At 45.7% G+C, this 22,340-nt stretch overlaps 1 protein-coding gene across 2 annotated transcripts in view; it reads right to left on the bottom strand.

Annotated features, from left to right (window-relative positions):
- FRMD4A (FERM domain containing 4A) overlaps positions 1-22,340 on the bottom strand; it is a 346,975-nt gene that overhangs the window by 263,756 nt on the left and 60,879 nt on the right. Inside the window, exon 1 of one of the 2 annotated variants that reach the window (XM_087933909.1) lies at positions 20,950-21,163. The exons of the other annotated variant lie outside the window; for it this stretch is intronic. Coding sequence (XP_087790035.1) covers positions 20,950-20,982 — 33 coding nt within the window. The 5' untranslated portion in view covers positions 20,983-21,163. Of the gene's footprint in view, positions 1-20,949; positions 21,164-22,340 lie in introns of those variants that run through there. 2 annotated transcript variants of the gene reach the window in all.

Here is a 22,340-nt window from a genome sequence, read left to right as displayed (position 1 = left end):
CACCCCACTAGCCTGATTTCCAGCTCCGTTCTCCTGTGCAGGGCAACCAAAGGAGACCCAGCCGATCAGCTGGGACTCGATGGGAGGCAGAGAAGAGATATGGGGTTGGCGGGGCCAGTCAGAGGTAGGATTGGCCGGTTCTCCGAACTACTCAAGATTTCCGCTACTGGTTCTCCAGAACCGGCCCAAACCTGCTGAATACACCCCACCTGTGCTCTTGCATCACATGCACACACACTCCTCTCTCTTACACAAACACATCTCTTTCTCTCTCTCTCTCTCACACACACACACACACACATACAACACATACACTTCTCTCTCTCTCTCTCACACACACACACGCACACACACACGCGCGCCTCTCTTTCTCTCAGTGGGTGTGTTTGTGAGTGTGTCTGAGAGAGCATTGTAAATGAATGCGAATTTCCATCTGCATAGATTCATTTTTCAGAAATCGTATTCAAAATGAAAAGCAACCAAGGGGAAAAAAGATTATGTCATTTAAACCTACAACGACTAACTAAAATTAATTGCCTGGAAAGTAAGATAGCAGATTTATAAAATTTACAGATCTCCCCTCTGCAATCACATAGACAAATTACCAACAGCTTTAAAAAAAAATACCCAGTACAAGTAAACATGTTTGCAGGTACGCAGCTACCCCACCCTTCCTTCCACCTGAAAATGAAAGAGGAAGAAAAAGAAGATGAGAGGAAGAGGGGAAGAGAAAGTGTTCTAGGAAGGAAGGAAGGAAGGAAGGAAGGAAGGAAGGAAGGAAGGAAGGAAGGAAGGAAGGAAAAACAAAACTGAGAGGAGATAAAAGAGATGGAAGAAACTTATGTACACAGTTTAGGCCATTCAATACCCTGCATTCATTCCCAAATATTCTGTAGCATGCCGATACATGTTAGCTTCACCCCGATCAGAATAGATTCAGATTAACAAAGTTGAAAGGGACCTTGTAGGTCATCTAGTCCAACACCCCATATTAACAGAGTTTATCTAAGGTTATCTTTGGTAAATGTTCTGAAAGGTTTATCTGGATCTAAATAGTTCTGTTTATAAGGCACATACGAGCTTGTCTCTGTTTCACAGCAAAAAAAATGTGTGTGTGTGTGTGTGTGTGTGTGTGTGTGTGTGTATCTCACAGTGAATTTTACAAACAGAGGCATGCAAATGGTCCCGTGTGTCGTTTCCCTTTTTCGAAGATAAAATGTGCCAGCTCTGAATATTTCTTTGGATGGAGGCTGGTGTGGCCGCTCCAGAGGTGGTCCGCCATTTCCCCAGAAACGTATAATTTGCAACTGGAAGTGTGAATTTGAGATGAATTCTTTGGGGGCCACCCATGGAGCCTCAGATCAACTTGGCCAGGAGGGGCAAGAGAGCATCTTGTAAGCTCTCCCAAAATGTTCTGTCTCTGTTTTTGCTCATTTATGGTTTTGGTCCAACTTTCCTGTCAATGTTAAAACCGTTAACTCAGTGGCAGGATTGGAATAATTTCACAAATGGTTCTCTGGATGGGTAGGCGTGGCCAGCTGGTCATGTGACTGGGTGGGTGATGTCACTCATCGCACCCAGCCCCGCCTCCTGGCCACTTGCCTCAAAGGCCTCGGAGGTCGGAGTCAGCCGGTGGGGGCTAATCCCACCGCTGGCCGGCCCCGTCCCCTGCCCGTTTCCAGCCATTTTGAGGGCATTTTCAGGCTGTTTTTCAGCCCATTTCAGGCCATTTTGGGGGCCCAAAAACAGTCCAAAAACACCCCAGAAAACGGCCCAAAAAACAGTCTTTGGGTCTTTATTGGGCCATTTTTGGCCATTTTTTTGGCCCCAAAAGGGCCCTCAAAAGGTCTGAAAACAGCTCAACAAGTGGCCTGAAAATGGCCCCCAAACAGCCCAAAAAAACAGGCTGAAAAATGAGTGGGAGTGGGGCCAGCCAGTGGTAGGATTTGCCACTTCCTTGAACTGTGCAGAACCTTAACTACCGGTTCGCCTCTGCATTAACTGAATTAATAGTCTCCGCACCATGAAAACAAGAAAATAAAATGTTTGGCTGTGTAGGACAGCAGTTAAAAGTTCTCTTTTGACCTTCTTTTCTCCTGCCTAATTGTTGTTGTTGTTTATTGCTTCTTTCCAGTCTTGTTGGGGGCAAGAGGCTGACTCTGTAAATCCCTTAGAGAAGGCTCCAAAGCACTGTGAAGCACTACATCACCCTAAACCTTAGTAATACCGAATATTGGAGTTTCCCCCTTTTTTTTAATTCAGCAGAAATTCAGGATGATTACCATCTCGTTCTGAGCGACAAAGTCACCATGACATAAAAAAAAGAGGTTGAGAAGAGTGCAAAGAAGAGCAACGAAGATGATTGAGGAGGCCAAAACATACGAAGAATGGTTGCAGGAACTGGGTCTGTCCAGTCTAGTGAAAAGAAGGACTAGGGGAGACATGATAGTAGTCTCCCAGTATTTGAGGGGCTGCCCCAAAGAAGAGGGAGTCAAGCTATTCTCGAAAGCCCCAGAAGGCAGGACAAAAAGCAATGGATGGAAATTAATCAAGGAAAGAAGCAACCTAGAATTAAGGAGGAATTTCCTGACACTTAGAACAATTAACCAGTGGAACAACTTGCCACCAGGAATTGTGGGTGCTCCATCACTGGAGGTGTTTAAGAGTCTGGATAGGCATTTGTCTGAAATGGTGTAGGGTCTCCTGCTTGAGCAGGGGGCTGGACTAGAAGACCTCCAAGGTCCCTTCCAACTCTGTTATTCGGTTAGGGTCTTAAGGGCAAATACAATCAATCTGTGAATGCCTCCAACTTTTTCCTTGGGACTTGAGGATAATCTGGGAAGTTTATCCCTGCCATTCTCAGCTACAGCTTAGGGGGTGAAAACATCCTCTTTTTTCTCAGTTTCTGGACTTTCTGGACCCTTCTCAGCAGGCCTGTAGCTCAGTTGTGATAACCTCTTGCAAGCTTCGAAGCTTGCAAGAGCCGAAGAGGAGATGCAATAAATACCGCATGGATTTTACATTTCTCTTGGAACAGAAATCGCCAGGCTGAGATTTCCTCTCTTCTCCTCCAGGTGCTATAAAACTGAAATGAACCCACTTCCAGCCAAGGCCCCCTGAAAGCCTATGAAACTTAATAGAGAATCATACAGTTCTTAAAAAGATCTTCCAGCAGTTCTGCACAGTAATCTCTAGGTTGTTGTTTTCTATTAAATTTTATGCAGTGTTTCTGCTGGGTTGAGAGAAAGACACAGAGGACGGAGGGGAAGAGCCTTGTTTATATGTGGGAAAATGGCATGGTTTTTTTTTTAAAAAAAAACCCAAAAACAGGAAGATTAAAAAGAGAAATCCACCATAAGAAGGTTCTTTTTTTTTATAGTGCAATTATTTCTCTCCCCTCTTTTAATAATTGCCCTCAATAGCAAAAACATGAAAAGGAAATGTCTAAGACCAGAAACACACAATTCTTTTATAAACAAGGAGGAATTGCTAGTTTATCTAGGATTATGCTGCATAATTACAGCTGTGAAGAGGAACCTTGGAGGAGAGGCATCTCCTGTTTGTCTGCTGCCTCATCTGGAGAAGAAATTTCCACCCATCTAGGATCCCATAATAAACTGGAGGGCTGCTGTAATATCTAAGGGGCTGCCCCAAAGAAGAGGAGGGGGTGTCAACCTCTTCTCCAAAGCACCAGAAGGGCAGGACAAGAAGCAACAGATGGAAACTAACCAAGAAGAGAAGCAACCCTGGAACTCAGGAGAAACTTCCCAACAGGGAGGTCAATTCCCCAACGGAATGGAAGTTGTCTCCAGAAGTTGTGGGTGCTTCCTCGCTGGAGGCTTTTAAGAAGAGATTAGACGGCCATTTGTCTGAAAATGGCATAGAGGTTAGACTAGAAGACCTCTAAGGTCCCTTCCAACTCCGTTATTCTGTCAGAGGGCAAGGCCCCAGTGCTCCAGAACCTATAAAGACTCAATTACGGAATGACATCACGAATCAAAGGATTGACCCTCGCTTGAAGCTAGGCAGCATAACGGGGTTGTTGGTTTCTAGCTGCAAAGTGTGTGTGTGTTTGTGTGGGGGAGAGAGAGAGAGAGAGAGAGAAACTGCTGGACTAATCCAGTTATCTGAGCACATTCTTCTTTTCTAAAGCAGTAATTATTATGGTCCAGGACATTCTTCTCACTCCTGTTATCACGGGTGGCAGCAGCACAGGCAGAAGTGCGCCCGGTAAAAGGTTGTTTTGTGGAAATCTTGAAGCACTTTGTGAACTTTCTGACACCTCAGCAAGTGTGTTATCTCTAAAGCCCTGGATGGCTTAAAGCTGGCTTATCTTAGACACCGTGGCGTTCCTGCTACCTCTTCGCCAAATGTCTTACCTCAGCAAGAGAGCTCTTTAAATAAAAATGAAAGAATTCTCCCACTTTATTTTCCCAAGCTGTAAGGATAAAAATTCACCTTGTGCCTGGGTTTTCACTGTTTCCACCGCCCCGATTGAAATTGTGAATTGCGTTGCTTCGATTGCAGAGTTTATGTTTTATAATGCAGGTCTCCTTTACTTCATAACACCCCAGGACAGTTCACTATATAGTAAACTGTTCTGACGTGTTATGAAGTAAAGGAGACCTGTATTATATTTAAGGTATGAAGGTAAATTTAGAGAAAAAAAAATGTTTGATCCATTTGTTTTTGTTTTGTTCTTAAGGGATGAAAAGTGTTTGTGAAAGTGTTTTGACTCCAGTTTCCAATGGATTTCCAGCCTGCTTCTGTGAAACCACCCAACATCGTTGTGTTAACTTGGCACAAATGAAGCTTTGCTCCCAATCCTGCCTTCCCAAGGAGGCGACTGAACCAAGTCAAAAGTTTGCACGCCTTCCTTTGGATTTTGTACAGTGAGAACATCTAGGCATTCAATCCCCAGTGGATTCATCTACGTCAAATCAAACCTTATTTGAAAAAACAACAACCTGTTCCATCAATCTAATTGACTTTATTTTCAAGAGGACCCGTCTTCAACTGCTGAACCAGATCAAACAGACAGTCCAGAGTGGATTATTGATTAGATTCTGATCTATACACTTTGCTAATTAGCAAGACGATCCTGAAGAATTGTCCCGATGCAATAAAGACTTTTGAAACACCAGGACCCAAAGGGTTCAGGCAACGCTCTCTCGCGCATTTTTGAACTTAATAATCCAGCAAGAGCTAACAAGACACAGGGACAGTTTTCCCCTGAATGCCATTCCTCTGCTAAACAACTAATTCCCACAACACTGTCAAATTAACTACTAAGACTGCTTTACTATTCTTCTTCTCATCCTTACTGGTACCATCTCTTCCCACTTATGGCTATATCCATGTTGCTTGTATCTTTATAACTTATATCGTTTTTACTGTTTCCTAGTATATTTGATTGCTTATTAGTACCCTATGACTAGCACTAAGTGTTGTATCTTATGATTCTTGACGTATTCTTTTAATGTACACTGAGAGCCTATGCACCAAAGACAAATTCCTTGTGTGTCCAATCACACTTGGCCAATAGAGAATTCTATATCTATATATACTGAAGCCTTAAGTAGATACATAGATACCACTTCGGTAAGAAGGTAACAGGGTTACCCATCTAATAAAATGAAATTCAATGTAGAGAAAAGTAAAGTCCTACACTTAGGCAAGACAAACCAAAAGTACACATACAGACTGGGTGAAACCAGGCTCAATAGCAGTAACTGTGAGAGAGATCTTGGAGTCTTAGTGGACAATCAGATAAATAGCAGCCAGCCGTGTGTAGCAGCAGCCGAAAAAGCCAATGCAATCCTCAGTTGCATTAACAGAGGGATACAGTCAAGATCAAGGGGGGTACTAATGCCACTCTATGAAGCCTTAGTAAGACCACACCTAGAGTCCTGCATCCAGTTTTGTTCACCACACTATAAAAAAGATGTTGAGACTCTGGAAAGAGTGCAGAGAAGAGCAACCAGGATGATGAGGGGACTGGGGGCTAAAACATACAATGAACGGTTGCTGGAATTGTGCCTGGCTATCTAGGGAAGAGAAGGACCAGGGGAGACAGGAGAGCAGTCTTCCAATATCTGAGGGGCAGCCACAGAGAGGAGGAGGAAGGGGTCAAACTATTTTCCAAAGCATCTGAAGGCCAGAAAAGGAATAATGGATGGAATCTGATCAAGGAGAGATGCAATCTAGAAATAAGGAGAAATGTTCTGACAGTGAGAACCATCAACCCGTGGAACAGAAGTTGCCTTCAGAAGTTGTGAAGGCTTGAAAGCCTTCATCCCTGGAGGCTTTCAAGAAGAGACTGGGCTGCCATCTGTCAGAAATGGTGTAGGGTCTCCTGCTTGGGCAGGTGGTTGGACTGGGAGTTGAAGTCCACACGTCTTAAAGTTGCCAAGTTTGAGGACCATCGACCTACATCATACATGACACAGAACCGTCTCCCCCTTCCAAAAACTGAGCCCCACAAATCTTGGAGAAAATGCTTTTCAGCCTTAATTGTGATACAGCTCTAAAAAAACCAACAACCCAGGTTTGATAAACCATGTAATTAAGGGAGATTATTTCTTACCAAGAAAGTCGGGCCTTTAATTAAACTCTTGTGCACATCTGGTTAAGTCCTCAGTCCAGTTGGGTGTTGAATTTTACAGAAAAGGAAGTCATACGTGGGGAATCTGAGGTTTGTGTGGGGTGCCTGCTGTTTGAATATTGCAGGAAATGTGGCCTTTTAACACAATTATTAGCAGCGAAGCTGTTAAGACACAGGAGCAATAAACACGGAGCAACCCATGGCAAATTATTCACTACAATCCAGAGATGGAAACCCACTGAATTCTGAAGAATTCTCGGGCAAATCATTACCCTAACAAGAGCCATTTGTCCAGAATGGTAGAGGGTCATCCTACTTATGCAGGGGGCTGGACTAGAAGGCCTCCAAGGGTCCCTTCCAAGTGCATTGTTCTCTTATTTACCCCAGGACCTTTTCTTCCCCTACCTCTGAGGCCTTTGCAGATCACACCACTTAAAATTTCATGGGCTTTTTTTTTAATTAAGTGGGGGGAAAGCCCAGATTATGTAGTATTATAAACCTGGAACTAAGGAGTCATTTCCAATTAATCAGTGGAAGGGATTGCCTTCAGAAATTGGGGCGCTCCATCATTGGTGGTTTTAAGAAGAGACTCGATAACCGTTTATCGGAAACCGTAGAGGGTCGACCGGCTGAGCAGGGGATCGGACTAGAAGGCCTCCAAGGGTCCCTTCCAATTCTGTTCTTCTATTATTCCATGAATTACTCCAGCATCTTTTCTTCTTCCACTTCTTAGATCTTTTCAGATCACAACTTAAAATTTCATGGGCTTTTTTTTTATTAAAGTGGAAAAAAACGAAGTAAAACTCGCATGAAAAACGGTAAAAAGCAACAACCCACAAGCACACACACACACATACCTTCCAAAATGGGTAACGCTACCATGCAGTAAATACAGGTAGCAGTTTATACGTAGTTCTATCTAGTTACCAAGGGAAGGAATTGGATTTCTTTTGGGATGCCTCTGAATTGGCTCAATGTCTGGGCTTTTTGGGATGAAACCAGAGCATCTCTCTCCTCATCTCAAGCACCACCAAGAGTAAATGTGCTGCTGAGAACAATTCTTTGTTTTTCAAGAAATATCTTTGTTTAAGGTTGGAAGCGTGCCATCGGTTTAAGGGGTGGGGGAGAAGGCAGCTGTACAAAAATGAATGAAGTGACACATAAATTATAATTAGCTTTCAAAACTCTGCCTGTTAAAATTTTGTTTTATCATCCCCGGCCTTTTGCAGTCTTTTTTTTTTTTTCTTAATCCCCGGTGCTTTGCCGTTAGCAAACACGTCTGGCGAGAACCGTTCCTGTGATTTTGGCTTCCGAAGGCGGCGGGTGGATTGCCAGGGAGCACCTGGCTGAGAAGCAGGCCTAAGGAGGGAGGGGCTTGGCTTTGAAGGCCTGCTTAGGAAAGAGAGGGAAGGAGAGACAGGGAGGGAGGGAAGGAGAGAGAGATTGAGGGAGACTTAGAGAGAGAGAGAGATTGAAAGAGATATAAAGAGAGATTGAGAGAAAGAGAGAGATTGAGAGATTGAGAGATTGAGAAAGAGAGAGAGAGAGAGACTAAGAGAGTGATTGAGAGATAAAGAGGGAACAGACAGAGATAGATTGAGAGATTGAGAGAGAGACAGAGAGAGACAGAGAGAGATAGAGAGATTGAAAGAGATATAAAGAGAGATTGAGAGAAAGAGAGAGATTGAGAGATTGAGAAAGAGAGAGAGAGCGACTAAGAGAGTGATTGAGAGATAAAGAGAGAATAGACAGAGATAGATTGAGAGATTGAGAGAGAGAGAGAGAGAGAAAGGTGGGGTGTTATTTTTTTATTCCTTCCAACCCATCAGACTGTGGAAAATGAATGCAACTAAATCTTTTGGAGAAGCCAGCAAAAGAACGCAGAAATGAATTGGACCTGAAGGTTCCTTGATGCTAAGCATTCTTGCAGGTGTTGCATTACCCAACTAGGTAACATCATCAGTGCTAAAAGGAAGGGGGTGGGGTCTCATTTTATCTACTAGTGGCTCACTGAAATGTCTGAAAGGAAACAACCCAGCTCAGAGAGTATCAAAGACTTCACAGTCCTCCTCCTCCTCCTCCCCCCCTCCGCCCACAAACCCAGCTCCCTTCAAGCACTGGTGATGTTACCCAGTTGGGTAGTGAAATGTCTTCAAGAAAACCACCAACCTCACAGACCAGCAAGGACCCCCACACACCTCCTCCTCTCCTCCACAAATCCTTCCCCGTTCTAGCACTGATGACGTTCCCTAGTAGGGTCGTGAAATGTCTGCAAGGAAACCACCCAGCTCTGAGAGCCCCCGGGGCCTTTCATTTCAACCCTGAGCTGCAAATAGTCTCCCTGTATTGATCTGGATCAAGCCGGGGCCTGCAACATAGTGATAATAATTAAAATGCTTCCAATCCATCCTTCTGGGAAAGATCGCGGAGAGGCTGACTTGCTCTCCCTCCTCCTTCCCCGCAATTACGTGATTCTGAGCCAACCTGCTCACCCATCGATGCAACCTAAGGAAGACCAGAAACTCAGATGCACCCACAGAAGGAGCCCATCCTAGTCTTCTCGTGGCCCAGAAGAACACGAAGAGATCTCTCATGGCTTCTGATGACGTGAGAATTCCAAAACAGAAACAAACCAAAAATCATGCTCAGCAGGCTTGTTTTGTCCTGTCTTGTTTTTCTGTTGACATTGTGCTGTTCTTGCCCAACTTTCTTAACAGAATAAAAAAAAAATAACAAAGCTAGAAGGGACCTTGGAGGTCTTCTACTCCAGCCCCCTGTTCAGTCCAGGAGATCCTAGACCATTCCAGACCAGTGGCTCTCCAGTCTCTTCTTAAAAACCTCCAGTGATGGAGCGGCCACAACTTCTGAAGGCAAATCATTCCGTTGATTGATTGTCACCACTGTCGGGAAATTTCTCCTTAGTTTGAGGTTGGATTTCTCCTTGATTAGTTTCCATCCATTGCGTCTAAATTACCTAGAAGAGAGAATCTAGGTCTAGGGTCTTCCAACTTGGCAAGTTGAAGACTGGTGGACTTCCAACTCCCAGGATTCCTGAGCTAGCATGACTGGAGGAGGAATTCTGGGAGTTGGAAGTCCACAAGTCTTAAAGCTGCCAAGTTTGAAGACCCCTGATCTAGATTCTCTCTCCTTAATGATCTCGGAGATAGATTGTCTAGATTATCTCCAAGATCCAAAAGGATTTTTTCAGATGAGTTTCCACCAAGGACCCTTCAAAACAGATGAGCCGTTCATTACCCTTACATAAGATCCGCCATGCAGTCACAGACAATGAATTTTTAAGAGGTTGCGTGTAAAGAGATGAGCAAAGGCACTTTGAGAAAACCATGCACAACGTTCCCAAAGATCTTTAAATCCTCTAATGATTTTTTTTTTTTAAAACATCAAAATCAAACCTTCAAGTTGAGCCAGATTCCTGGTGAGTCACAGACAAATCCATACAGTTTTCTTGGCAAGAGGGCAGGTGTTTTTCCACCACTTTCCCTTTTTTCCAGAGGCTGTTTTGATTTTCAAAATTCCCAACCTGGGATATCTGGGCTACCTGGAAATTGCTAGGTAGTTGCCTTGGCATAATTTGATTTAGTTTGGTTTCATTTGTTATTTCTGGGAAGTTTTCCCACCCTTCTCACTTGGTGACTGCCGTGGAATTTCCCGGCAGTCTCCCACGCAGCTAATAACCAGATCCTACCTAGAGTAATCTCTTTGAGACCAGCTATACTGCCAGCCCCTAGAATTGACTTGCAACCGGAATGTCTCCAGTAGCGCTTCCAGTGTTTATAGCTCCCTGATTTTTTAAATCTGGAAGAAACACTTCTCCTCATCCTCCATTCTCATCTACATTACGAAGCTTTTAAGGTATACAAACACATTGAGAGACATGTTTGTAAGGGCTTCTGTATCTAAGGCAGTTTTACAGGTAGTCCAAAAAAAATGGGATTCATTTTTTTTTAATACCAGTTCCGTGGACGTGGCTTGGTGGGCGCGGCAGGGAAGGATACTGCAAAATCCCCATTCCTTCCCCACTCCTGGGGGAAGGTTATTGCAGAATCCCCCTCCTCTCCTCACCCCGCTGACCTGCTTTCCAGCTCCCTTCTCCTGGGCAGGGCAACCAAAGGAGACCCAGCCGATCAGCTGGGACTCAATGGGACTCAATGGGAAGAGATGGGGTTGGCGGGGCCAGTCAGAGGTGGGATTGGCTAAATCTTCAAATGACTCATAATTTTTGCTACCAGTTCTCCAGAACTGGTCCGAACCGGCTGAATACCACCTCTGGTCCAATAGTTCATTTAGTGGCTGTCCAAAGTTACAACGGTCCTGAAAAGGGGGAGTTACAACCATTGTTCAAAGTTAAGACCTTTCCAGCATTCTGCATGGTCAGCTACCCCAAGAATCTGATCTTTGATCAGGTAAACATAAGGATGCTACAAGAGTCGTAAGTGTGAACCGACGTTTCCCAAGTCCTTTTTTTTTTTTAGGGCCTTCACAACTTGGAACGGTCACTAAATGAACTGTGGTAAGTTGAGGGCCCAACAACCTCCATAGTGGCCGTGGTCTTCTCAAGGTTTAGTTTCACTCATCCTGGGTTCTCTTTGAAGTCGTTGCCGCATTCATTTTTGCACAATGGGTTGTGTTTCTTGCGTTCCAGATCCCTCAAAGGCTACAATAACGTGAGAAAAGCAAAGCTTTGTGTGTCTGGGCTAGATGGCACCTTCTTTCTTGTTTTATCCATTGATCACAAACTGGAACTCAAGCCAAACAGATGATTTTCCAGTTCAAAGAATAGGGGAGAAGCGTAATTCTCTCTCTTGTCTTCTCTTTGTATCCCAGTCTGACAAATGCATCAGAATGTCCCTGGTGTAGTGTGTAGTGTGTATTTCAAAACAACACGCTGCAGACGTTCCCTTCAAAAGACTGTATGAAAGTAACTGTTCTTATTTCTGATGCAAAAAAAAAGAAAGTTATTTAAAGGGGCAATTAAATTAAGAGGAAGATATGAAGGTGAGAATGTGGATCTTTGTAAGGGAAAGTTCAGAGGCCCAAGGGATGAAATGTTAAGGGAAGAGGGGCTGAAATTTAACTTTTCCTGTATCTTTCATCAGCAGATATAAATAGGTTAGAAAAACCCACCATTGCGTTTTTGACACGAGGTTAAAGAAGGAAGCATTGCCATAATTTTTGTGCGAGGTGATCGCATCTCGACTGATTTTTTTAAAAAAATAATTAAGCCAAATTGAACCTGGTCATTGCTTGGGTGGAAAATCCCCAGGGGATCAAAGGATGGTTAGGCTGGAAAGTTTTTTTTTTTTAAATCCTGACTCAAAACAGGGGCAAACTCTTTCACAGGGTTGTCCCAGGCAGTTCAGGGTAAGGATACTGAAGTCACTTCCAAATCAAGCTTGATTTGAAAAGATTTTTTTTTTATCCAGGGGCAGAAACTTGAGTACTTATCTAAGCATCTAGACTGTTGGAGCAGAAGGGAAGAATATCCAAATATACTGGCAGGACGGGAGTCTCAGCTCGGGGGTTTCTTGCAGACCTTTCATTACCCAACTAGGTAACATCATCAGTGCTGGAAGGAAGGTGAGGTTGTTCTCATCTTATCTACTGGAAGCTTGTCAAAACATTTGCAAGCAAGCAATCAAGCTGAGAGAATAGTAAAATTTCACAGTCCTCCTCCTCCTCCTCCTCCTCCTCCTCCTCCTCCTCCTCCTCCTCCTCCTCCCCTCCTTCTGCCCTATTTTGCAAATTCCCACTTCCTTCTAGCACTGATGATGTTACCTAGTTGGATAAAGGAATGTCTTCTAGAAAACCACCAAGCTCAGAGAGCACCAAGGATCCCTCAGTTGTCCTCTTCCTCTTCCTCCTCCTTCTGCCCTATTTTGCAAATTCCCACTTCTTTCTAACACTGATGATGTTACCTAGTTGGGTCATGAAACATCTGCAAGAAAACCACCAAGCTCAGAGAGCTCCCAGGACCCCACAAGTCCAACCCTGAGCTCAAAATATTCTTTTTCACTGCTATAAGCAAGATATTTAACTGTAATGTTAAATATCTCGAAACCCCTGGTGTTAAAGGGGGAAAATTCCAAAGCCACCTAAACAGGATGACGGTTGCAAATCTACAAGGAAAGTGTGCCGATTCTTGCTTCTTCAGCAAGATGAGCTACACGCTACGATCACAGTTTGGGCTACCATCATATCGGTGGAAAAATGAATCCTTAGAATAACTGAATGGGAACTTGGAAGAGACCTTGGAGGTCTTCTAGTCCAACCCCCTGCTCAGGCAGGATACCCTACACCACTTCAGGCAAATGGTTATCCAATCTTTCTTAAAAACGTCCAGTGCTGGAGCACCTAAATCTCTCCCATTATTCCTGAATTCTGTCTTGTATTTTCTAATGTCTAGGGTGGGGGTGAGAGGAGGGAGGGAGGGAGGGAGAAACATTAACCACTAGGCTTCAATTCTTATCATTTGGCGTTGCCTTCCGTTTTCTGGAAATTCGAGCATTTGTCTTGCCATCTGTTGAGTATTTTGGAAGGAATGAAAATGAGTTTAAAAATATACATTAAAGTTACTCTCCATATGGTTCCATAGAGGGAAATGTCAGCCTCCAACTCTCCTCTCTTTTAATTTTGATCTCATTTAACTGAAGAAATGCAGATAGACCGGCACATTTGCAATATTATTTTTATGGTTGGTTGCACACTCAGCCAGATGTTTGCACTCGAGTTGGAATTTTTATCCACCTATGGAGTCCTTTCCAGGGTCCTGGGATTATTATTTATTTTATGAGATTATTATTATTATTATTATTATTATTATTATTATTATTATTATTATTATTATTATTATTGAAACAATGTGAAATCACAGCTGCCAGCTCTTTAGCTGGCATTGGCCTTCATATGTATCGAAATCTTCCCAAGGACCTATTTGTTGCTTTTGAAGAATATTTTAAAGATGCCAACAATTTTAGGGCCAACACAAGCTTTGTCCCAAGGATTGTTTCACTACTATTAGCCTAATGATTCTTAAACAGTTGCCTGAAATTGTAAAAGATACAAATCACTCTCTCTTCTGGAGCACAGCACACCATGCCGCATGTCCTTAAAAAAAAAGATTCTATTAATTATGATAGTAGAAGACTGTAATAAACAAAGAAATATTTTCATGACACAATATTTTCTTTTAGAAGGTGCTCTCAGTGCATAATGATAATCAATAACCAGAAAAGGTGCCACAGAAATTCTGCAAAAGAAAACTTTATTCCAAGTACTAAATCAATCTAATGAATCTCTATCTAGTTGTCTGTCTACCAGCCGTCCATCCATCCTATCTATCTATCTATCTATCTATCTATCTATCTATCTATCTATCTATCTATCTATCTATCTATCTATCTATCTATCTACCTACCTACCTACCTACCTATCTAATCTATCTACCTACCTGTCAAACTATCTACCTACTTACCTATCTTCAGTGGTGGGATTCGATTTTTTTTGCTACCGGTTCTGTGGGTGTGGCTTGGTGGGTGTGGCTTGGTGGGCGTGGCAGGGGAAGGATATACTGCAAATTCCCCCTTCCCTCCCCACCCCACTAACCTGCTTTCCAGCTCCGTTCTCCTGTGCAGGGCAACCAAAGGAGACCCAGCCGATGTAATCTATGTAATCTATCTACTCATCTATCTGCTCATCTTCCTACCTACCTACCTAGCTACCTGTCTACTTATCTATCTACTCATCTCTCGATTGATCAATGTATCTGGGGTTCATGCACACAGCTTAAACATTCATCATATATAAAAGTGGTTTTTTTTTACACTTCCAGGTAGTCCTCAACTTACAATAGTTCATTTAGTGACCGTTCAAAGTTACAACAGCACTGAAAAAAGTGATTTATGTCCGGTTTTCCGCACTTACGACTGTTGCTCCATCCCCGCGGTTACGTGATCAAAATTCAGACTCTTGCCAACTGATTCCTAGTTATGACAGTCTCAGTGTCCCCCCCCCGGGGGGGGTCACATGACTCCCCCTTTTGTGACCTTCTGACCAGCAAAGTCAACAGGGAGGCTGAATTCGCTAAACGACGGTAGCGACCTCCTTAACAGCTGGGTCAAGAAAGGTCGCAAAATGAATCCAAACTCCCTCCACAATGGATTCACTTCTTTTGGCCGTAAGTTGAAGACCAGCTGCAATCATGGCAGACCCTAATGGTGTCGGGTTTCCTGCCTGACCTCCCAAGGTCGCTTCCAACTCGGTGGTTCTATTCTATTCGAAGATGCCAAAGAGACGCTGGAGTCCCTAAAGACCGCCTCTCTTGCAACACCCTCAGTAAGACTGTGCCGATGTCTGAATCGCAAGAAATAATCCCAGGCAGGAAGGCAAATTTGTATGCCTGACAGATTCTTGGACGCAATTGTGTGTTGCTCCTCTTGACTCTCGTAAAATGCCTGCCACGATTGTCCCGAGTACAGAATTCGTTCTGGACAAACCTTCACTAAAGCCGGTTATTAGTTATGCTTGAGTGGCGGGAGACGGCTGCTGAATCCCACCAGCCCTGCTTAAGGCAGGCCTTTATTTATGAGGCTCGCCAACCACCCCAATTATACACCTTGTCATGCCCTTGTTGGAGTCCGATTCCGAGGGGGAGATTGAGCAGCTGACTGGGAGTGGGGGTGTGGATCCGGTGGCTGTGGAGGAAACGGGGGAAGGGCACAGTCCGGCTGGGCATTCAGAGGAAGACGCAGGCCCACTCCCTCTTCATCCTAGGGCACGCAGGGAAGAATGCTGAAGGGAGCAACACGGTTTATGGGAGAGGAAAGGGCCCTGATCCCCTTCATGGGCTGCAGCTGGGAAGACTGTTTAAAAGGGCAAACTGCCCATGGCAAAGTTGCTGGAAGCAAAGCGTGCATTATCTTTGTTGAGGCTTATCTGTGTCTGGCATCTTCCCAACTGTGAGTGCTGTGTTATCTTTTGGAAGTCTGCAATTTATCAACCTGGCCTTTTGTGTTAATTACTTCAGCGTGGTTTGTGTTGGCTTTTATATTTAATTATCTTTACTTTGGGTTCGGACTGCATTTCTGCCCTAGGTAGACTGTTTTTGGAAGAGTTTGATCTCCAGCCGAGGATAATTGGGCATTGGGGCCAAGTTGGAGGCGCTAAAAGGAATTTATTCTACTTTTGTGACTTTGCTATTTTTGTGTCAAGCCTCGGATCATCACACACCTGAGTCCAAAGAGACACATCTTTGACAGGTGGCTGTCCAGCCTCACTTCAACCCATCAAGGGAAGGAAGGAAGGGAGGGGAGGCCACCATGGGTGGTAGATGATGCTACTACCAGTTGGATCTCCTCATTTGAGAGTTTGTCATCCTGACCCTGAGCTACAACCTTCTTTCTTGTCGATTAATTATATTGTAATATTATTTCTCTGCTTTGCACTCCTGGGCCACTGAGAAGAGGGGTGGGGATGTTCTAAGGGAGGACTTCCACATCTGTTCTCTGTGCTCCTTCAGACAAGGAGATCCAGTTGAGAAAAGACAGGCGACCTTCTCAAGGAACTGAAAAGTTCAATCATGTTTCTCCTCAGGCATGTCTTCTCAAAGCCCACATTTTGCTAAATTTCGTATGGTGACTTCACAACTGCCTCGCTGGGGTAGTACACTGAGAACACTCTGTAGATGTTCGCTTGGCACCTCCAAAGTCCGTTTTTTCATCTGATCCGTACAGATCAGGGGTCTCCAAGTGTTGTGGTTCTCCGGCAACAGGTGTGGATGGCTGAGGTCTCGGAGACCGAGGACTCAGGTGAGGGGCCTGCATGTGATGCAGGGATGGGGCCAGGACCATCAGGGAGTGGAGTGCTGCCTTTGGAGATTGTGGAGGCTGGCAGCAGTGAAGAAGAGGCCCCCGAGGAGTCTGTGCCCAGTGTGCATGCGCGCAGGGCTGCTCAAAGGAAAGATCAGCTGCAGCAGCACGGGAGACTCGGGAGTAAGGCTGCAAGGTGATGGCTCCTCCCTCAAGAGATAAAAGCCAGCTGAGAAACCGGAGTTCTTTGCAGGAAGCAAAGAAGTTTTTGCACTCAAGCCTTGTGGACGTTCGGACTCTCTTAGTTTGTGTTTGGAGACTCTTCGTGTTTGGAATATTTCTTGGCAACTTTATCTAGTGTTCTTGGCAGCCTTGCACCACCTTGGCAAGGCTTGTTCTTATCAGAGACAATTACTTTGGAAGAGCCTTTTGGTGTTTGTTTCCTTGGAACAAGGTTTGGGTCAGAACACCAACCTTGGCCACTTGAAGACTTGCGGACTTCAACTTCCAGAATTCCTCAGCCAACAAAGCTCTTCAAGTGGCCAAGGCTGGAGACCCCTGTTAGAGATGGTAGCAGAAATCATTGGCATATGCCCTTTAACCACAACAACACAACAACAAAAATCTATCAAACCAGCTTTCTGCCTGGACTGATTCCTTCCCATTTGAACTCTCTTCCTTTGTGTGAGTCAGAGCAGCCCTCGAGGACACCCCAAGTACTTCCAATATTATATATTTAATGCAGGTCATAATTTTCAACGATAACCAGATGGCCAATCAGACCTCCTACTAATTTGCCTCAGGCCACCATTTTGAGGGAAGGGATAAATATCTTTAACCCTGGAAACTATCAACCAACCGGCACTGTTGGGATTTCAAGCGTCCAGGGGAAAACACGCACGCAGATACACACATACACACACAAATGGCAGCAGTATTTAAAACTGGGGGGCGGGATATATTAAAGCCCTGTATAAAAACAGTTCTGTGTCTTCATAGGACGTAACCTCAGCCAAAGGTAGCTCAGCAAGTTGAACTCCCTCAAAATGGGAGAATGCTGGAAGGGCTCCAAACACAAGAAGAACAAGGAATAGAACAATTTAAATACATACATACATACATACATACATACATACATACATACATACCATCCATCCATCCATCCATCCATACCATCCATCCATCCATCCATATATATATATAGGTTTTCTTAAGTTTTCGCGGGTATTAATATATATGGTATTCAGCTTTGTTCGGGTACCATATATATAAGCACCCATATATATAAGCACCCAATAAGAGATCTATCCATTTATCTATCTATCTATCTATCTATCTATCTATCTATCTATCTATCTATCTATCTATCTATCTATCTATCATCTATCTATCTATCTATTATCTATCTATCTATCATCTATCTATCTATCTATCTATTATCTATCTATTATCTATCTATCTATCTATCTATCTATCTATCTATCTATCTATCTATCTATCTATCTATCCATCTATCCATCCATCCATCCATCCATCTATCTATCTTATTGGGTGCTTAAGTTTTCAGGCAACCCCTTCCTGGCATCCGAGCCCCAGTTTTAGAGAAATTGGAAATGCAATCCGTCTCATTTCCCTGGCGCGCCGGTCCTTGCTGTCATTAACGCTTTCTATTAAAATGGCACGAAGAGAGTTGGTTCATTGGCCTGGCAGATGCCTCGCGAAGGGTGGGGAAATCTCTCCCTTCCGTAACTGCCTTTCAGATGGTGGAGAAAAATATCCACGTTTCCTCTCTTTGCTTTCCATAAGAGCCCGTCAACGTAAGTGTGTGGGTTTAATCGCCCACAAATCAACAAAGCCATTTTTATTGCAATAGCTCAGGATACGGTTCCCTCTTTTTTAAAAAAAATAGCCATCCTGATACCGCCTTGCCTACCGAGGCATCCCATTGTGACAATCCTCGACAACAATGGCAACCACGGAGGCTGTGCATTTTTATTTGTCTCCCTTCCAGCTCTTCAAACCAGAAGACAACCAGAAATCAGGATGCGTCCAAAGCTCTGGAGCAAAGGCAGAGTGTGTTTGCCCTCTCCTCCCTGAAGGGCTGCAGGATATCTGGGATAAGGAAGATATTTTTCTTCCTTTTCCACTCATACTAATTATCTTCTGGCTGTCCCTGGGGTAGGAGAGAAGTCTAAGAAATAAATGTACATTTGAAATGATGTCCAGCAGGCGTTTGGATCGTCAAAGGCTGGTCTTCTCTTCTTCCCAGATCCTCCTTCAACCTCAACTTACTCTTCCATTCTCCCAGTAACCCAATCTACATCCCTTCACCTTCCTTTTATCTATCGACACCAATCCTTTTCTCTTCCTTTCATCCCTGTCTTTTTCTTTTGCAAAAGGAAGGCTTGTGCGACTTGGGGTTGACTCATTTCTGGAGTGAGCCAAGGGTAGGGTTGAACCTAGAACTGATGACAAGTGCCCCATGGACTCAAGGGGAGAGAATCCACTGGTTGTGACCCTCTGGAAAAGTGACAGGGGGATTGGACAGGGAAGGTCTCTCTTCAGTGGATGGTTAGATGGTCCTTGACTTGGTTTGGAAGGTAGGACCATGGAGAAGAGGTCCTTCGATAGCAGACAGGGAGGTTCTCTCTGCCTTTATCCTCACTTGGATACTTCGCACCCCAAGGGTTGACTTACTTTGGAGAACTGGTGGTCCATGGGGTCTCTCACCTACCCAAGCATGGTGGGACCGAAGGTCATCTAAGGCTAGATTGTCATCTAAGGTCATCTAAGGCTAGATGCGCAAAGGGGAGCCCAGCACCTGGTCTTAGAGGGAAGAGGCAGTAGGCTAGCCCAGGGGTCTCCAACCTTGGCAACTTTAAGACCTGTGGACCTCAACTCCCAGAATTCCTCAGCCGGCTGAGGAATTCTGGGAGTTGAGGTCCACAGGTCTTAAAGTTGCCAAGGTTGGAGACCCCTGGGCTAGACAATGGGGATTATCACACTGAACTTCACCTGGAAAGAGTAACCAACCACAGACCGTGTTTCTCGGTCTCAGAAACGGTTCGGAGACCAACCAAAAGAGACAAACCCAAAAAAGCACCTCGCCTGCCTTTATTTATTACTGCATTTACTGCCTGCGTTTATTCGCGATCCAGAAATAAAAAACAACAACCCGGCGGATGATTTCAAACTTGGAAGCTTCTGTCAAGTCTCTCCGCCCCTCCCCGGCCTCCTGCGGGACTCTGAACGGTCCCCGCCACCCAAAAGCCCTGAAACCATCCACGAGGGCCGACACAAGGAAGCAACACAACCTCGTCGTAGTTCCTGGAAGACCCAACCTCAGCCAAGAGAGAAGAGGCGAAACCGACGGGGCCACAATGAACGCGGGGAGCTTCCTGTCACTCACTCATCACAAACTTTGCAAGACCGCGAGCCCGACAGGAGGATCCAGGCGCCCTGGGGCTTCAGGCGCTGACAGGGGCCCACGAGGGTTGTCCGAATGCAAAATCCAAAGGCGATCCTTAACTTCAGTCCTCTGGCAACCTCCTCTCTTTCTCTTTCTGTCTCTTTCTCCCTCCCTCCTTTCCCTCTGCCTCCCTTCCTCCCTCTCTCTCTCTCTTTCCCTCCCTCCTTCTCTCCTCCTCCCTCCCTCCCTCCGCCTCCCTCCTTCTCTCCCTTTCTCTTTCTCTTTCTCTTTCTCTCTCTTTCTCTCTTCCTCCTTCCCTCTGCCTCCCTTCCTCCCCCTCTCTCTCTTTCCCTCCCTCCTTCTCTCCCCCTCCTTCTCTCCCTTTCTCTTTCTCTCTCCTTCTGTTCCCTCCCCCTTCCCCTTCCCTTTCTCTCCCTTCTTCTCTTCCCCTCCCTCTCCCTCCCCCCTCTGCGCCCCCCTCTGCTTTCTTAAACCCAGCGCCTCCACGAGTGACAAAGCCCTCCCTAGCCTGTCTCGCTCTTGGGGGAGGGGAAAGGGGGGCTCAAGAAAAGGGGGAGCCCCTTGTCACCCCGAAGGCTTTCCGGAAAGGCAGGAATGAATGATGGTCCCCCCGTTGATTCTGGGGGCGTGGGGGGGCGTGGGGGGGAGTGGGCGCGGGAAAGGCTGTGGCTTCCCCCGTTCCTTCTTTCTCTCTTTTCTCTTTTTTCCTTTCTCCCCGGAAAGCCCGGCGCGCAGCTCTGCCGACTCTTGGAACGGAACGGCTCCCTCCGTGGTCTCTTTCTCCTCCACGCACCTCACACAAAGCGGCGCTTGCTGCCTGGACATTAAAAGTGTGTGTCTGGGGGTGGCGGGTGTGTGGGACAAAGACACACACACACACACACCCCTCGGAAGCAGAAAAGGAGAGGAGGAAAGGAAAGAAGGAGAAAGACATTTTTTCTTTTCTCCCTGCACCGAAAGCGCAGAAAAGCGCAAAACAGAAAGAAAAAACCCCTGAAAGTGAGCCGGGAACAAACCCCTCGCCGCTCGCTGGGCTCTTCCCAGGACGGCAAAGGCAGCGGAGGCGAGCCCGAAGAACCGGCTTTCCTTACCTTGGTCCTCATGGGAGAAAGGAGCCCTTCCATTTTGCCTTCCTCCTCATGCCCCTTCTCTCTCCTCCCCTTCAACTTGGTCCCTCTTGGCGCGCCTGCAAGTAGTAGCCCATCCAAGCGGGGGGAAAGCCCCGCTCAGCGCGCAGCCATGGATCCCCTTTCAAAGGAGCGGCCGCCCACCTGCTCCCTCTCCAAGCCCCCGACTCGAGGGAAGCGGCGCTGGTTCTCCGGGAGCCTCCCTGCCACTCACTCACACTCACACACACGCGCGCGCTTACACACCCTCCTTCCCTCCCACTCGCTGGCTGCCTGATGCGCCTGCAGCTCCGTGCCAGCCTTTCCTGGCGAGCTCTCCTTCCGTGCGCGCAACATGCTCGGCTCCAGAAGCGGGGAAACCGCCGGAGCCCCAAAAGCAGAGAGGGGAGACGGCCAACCGGCTCGCCCGGGAAGAAGAAGAAGAGAGGAGCCTTGCCTCTGAGCATACAGAGAATGCAAATCCTCTCTCGCAGCGAATTCGTGAGGACCCGCCTCTAACTGAACAATCCCTTGCTCCTAAATCTTTGTTTCTCCTTTTTGCTTGGAAGGACCGGACTGGTTGCCTGTAAAACAAAAATGAGTCCATCTGAGGGGTCCTTGGTGCTCTCTGAGCTGGGCTGTTTTCTTGCAGACATTTCATGACCCAGCTAGGTAACACTATCAGTGCTAGAAAGGAGAGGGGTTTGCGAGGAGGAGGAGGAGGAGGAAGAGAAAGAGAACTGTGGGCTCCTTGGTGCTCTCTGAGCTTGGTTGCTTTCTTGCAGACAGACGTTTCATTGCCCAGCTAGGTAGCATCATCAGTGCTGGAAGGAAGGGGAGGCTGTTCTCATCTTATCTACCGGTAGCTTGTCGAAAGGTAATAGCTACATGCTACGCAAAGGAGACAATCGGCAAAACAAAAAGAAAACAAAAAAGCCAAACTGCCCCCCCCCCACCAGCAATAAAACACCCCAGATGAGCATAGATGAACTCCAAGATTGACATCAAACTCACAAGCAAGTAAGCCATGCTCTGTTCAAGGAACTGCCCAACAAGCCAACAGTTAAAGAGCCCAACTAAAGAGCCTCTAAGACAGTCCCCACCACCTACAGGGCCAGGCACTGGATAGAATGTCAACTGGGAACAAACATCTGCAAGGAAGCGCAGAGAGCGCCAAGGATCCCCCTCCTCCTCCCTGCAAACCCCACTTCCTTCTAGCACTGATGATGTTCCCTAGTTAGGTCATGAAACGTCTGCAGGAAAATAACCAAAGTCCAAGAGCATCATAGACCCTACAGTCCTCCTCTTCCTCCTCCTCCCTCTTCCCTCCTCCTCTTCCCAACCACCCCTCCTTTCTAGCATTGAAGATGTTACCT

This window comes from Pseudonaja textilis, chromosome 5 (assembly GCF_049901715.1).
Source record: "Pseudonaja textilis isolate UNSWEBS1 chromosome 5, rPseTex1.2, whole genome shotgun sequence".
Lineage (NCBI taxonomy): Eukaryota > Metazoa > Chordata > Lepidosauria > Squamata > Elapidae > Pseudonaja > Pseudonaja textilis.
Note: the sequence above shows the minus strand (reverse complement) of the source record. Positions and strands in the feature narration are given on the sequence as shown.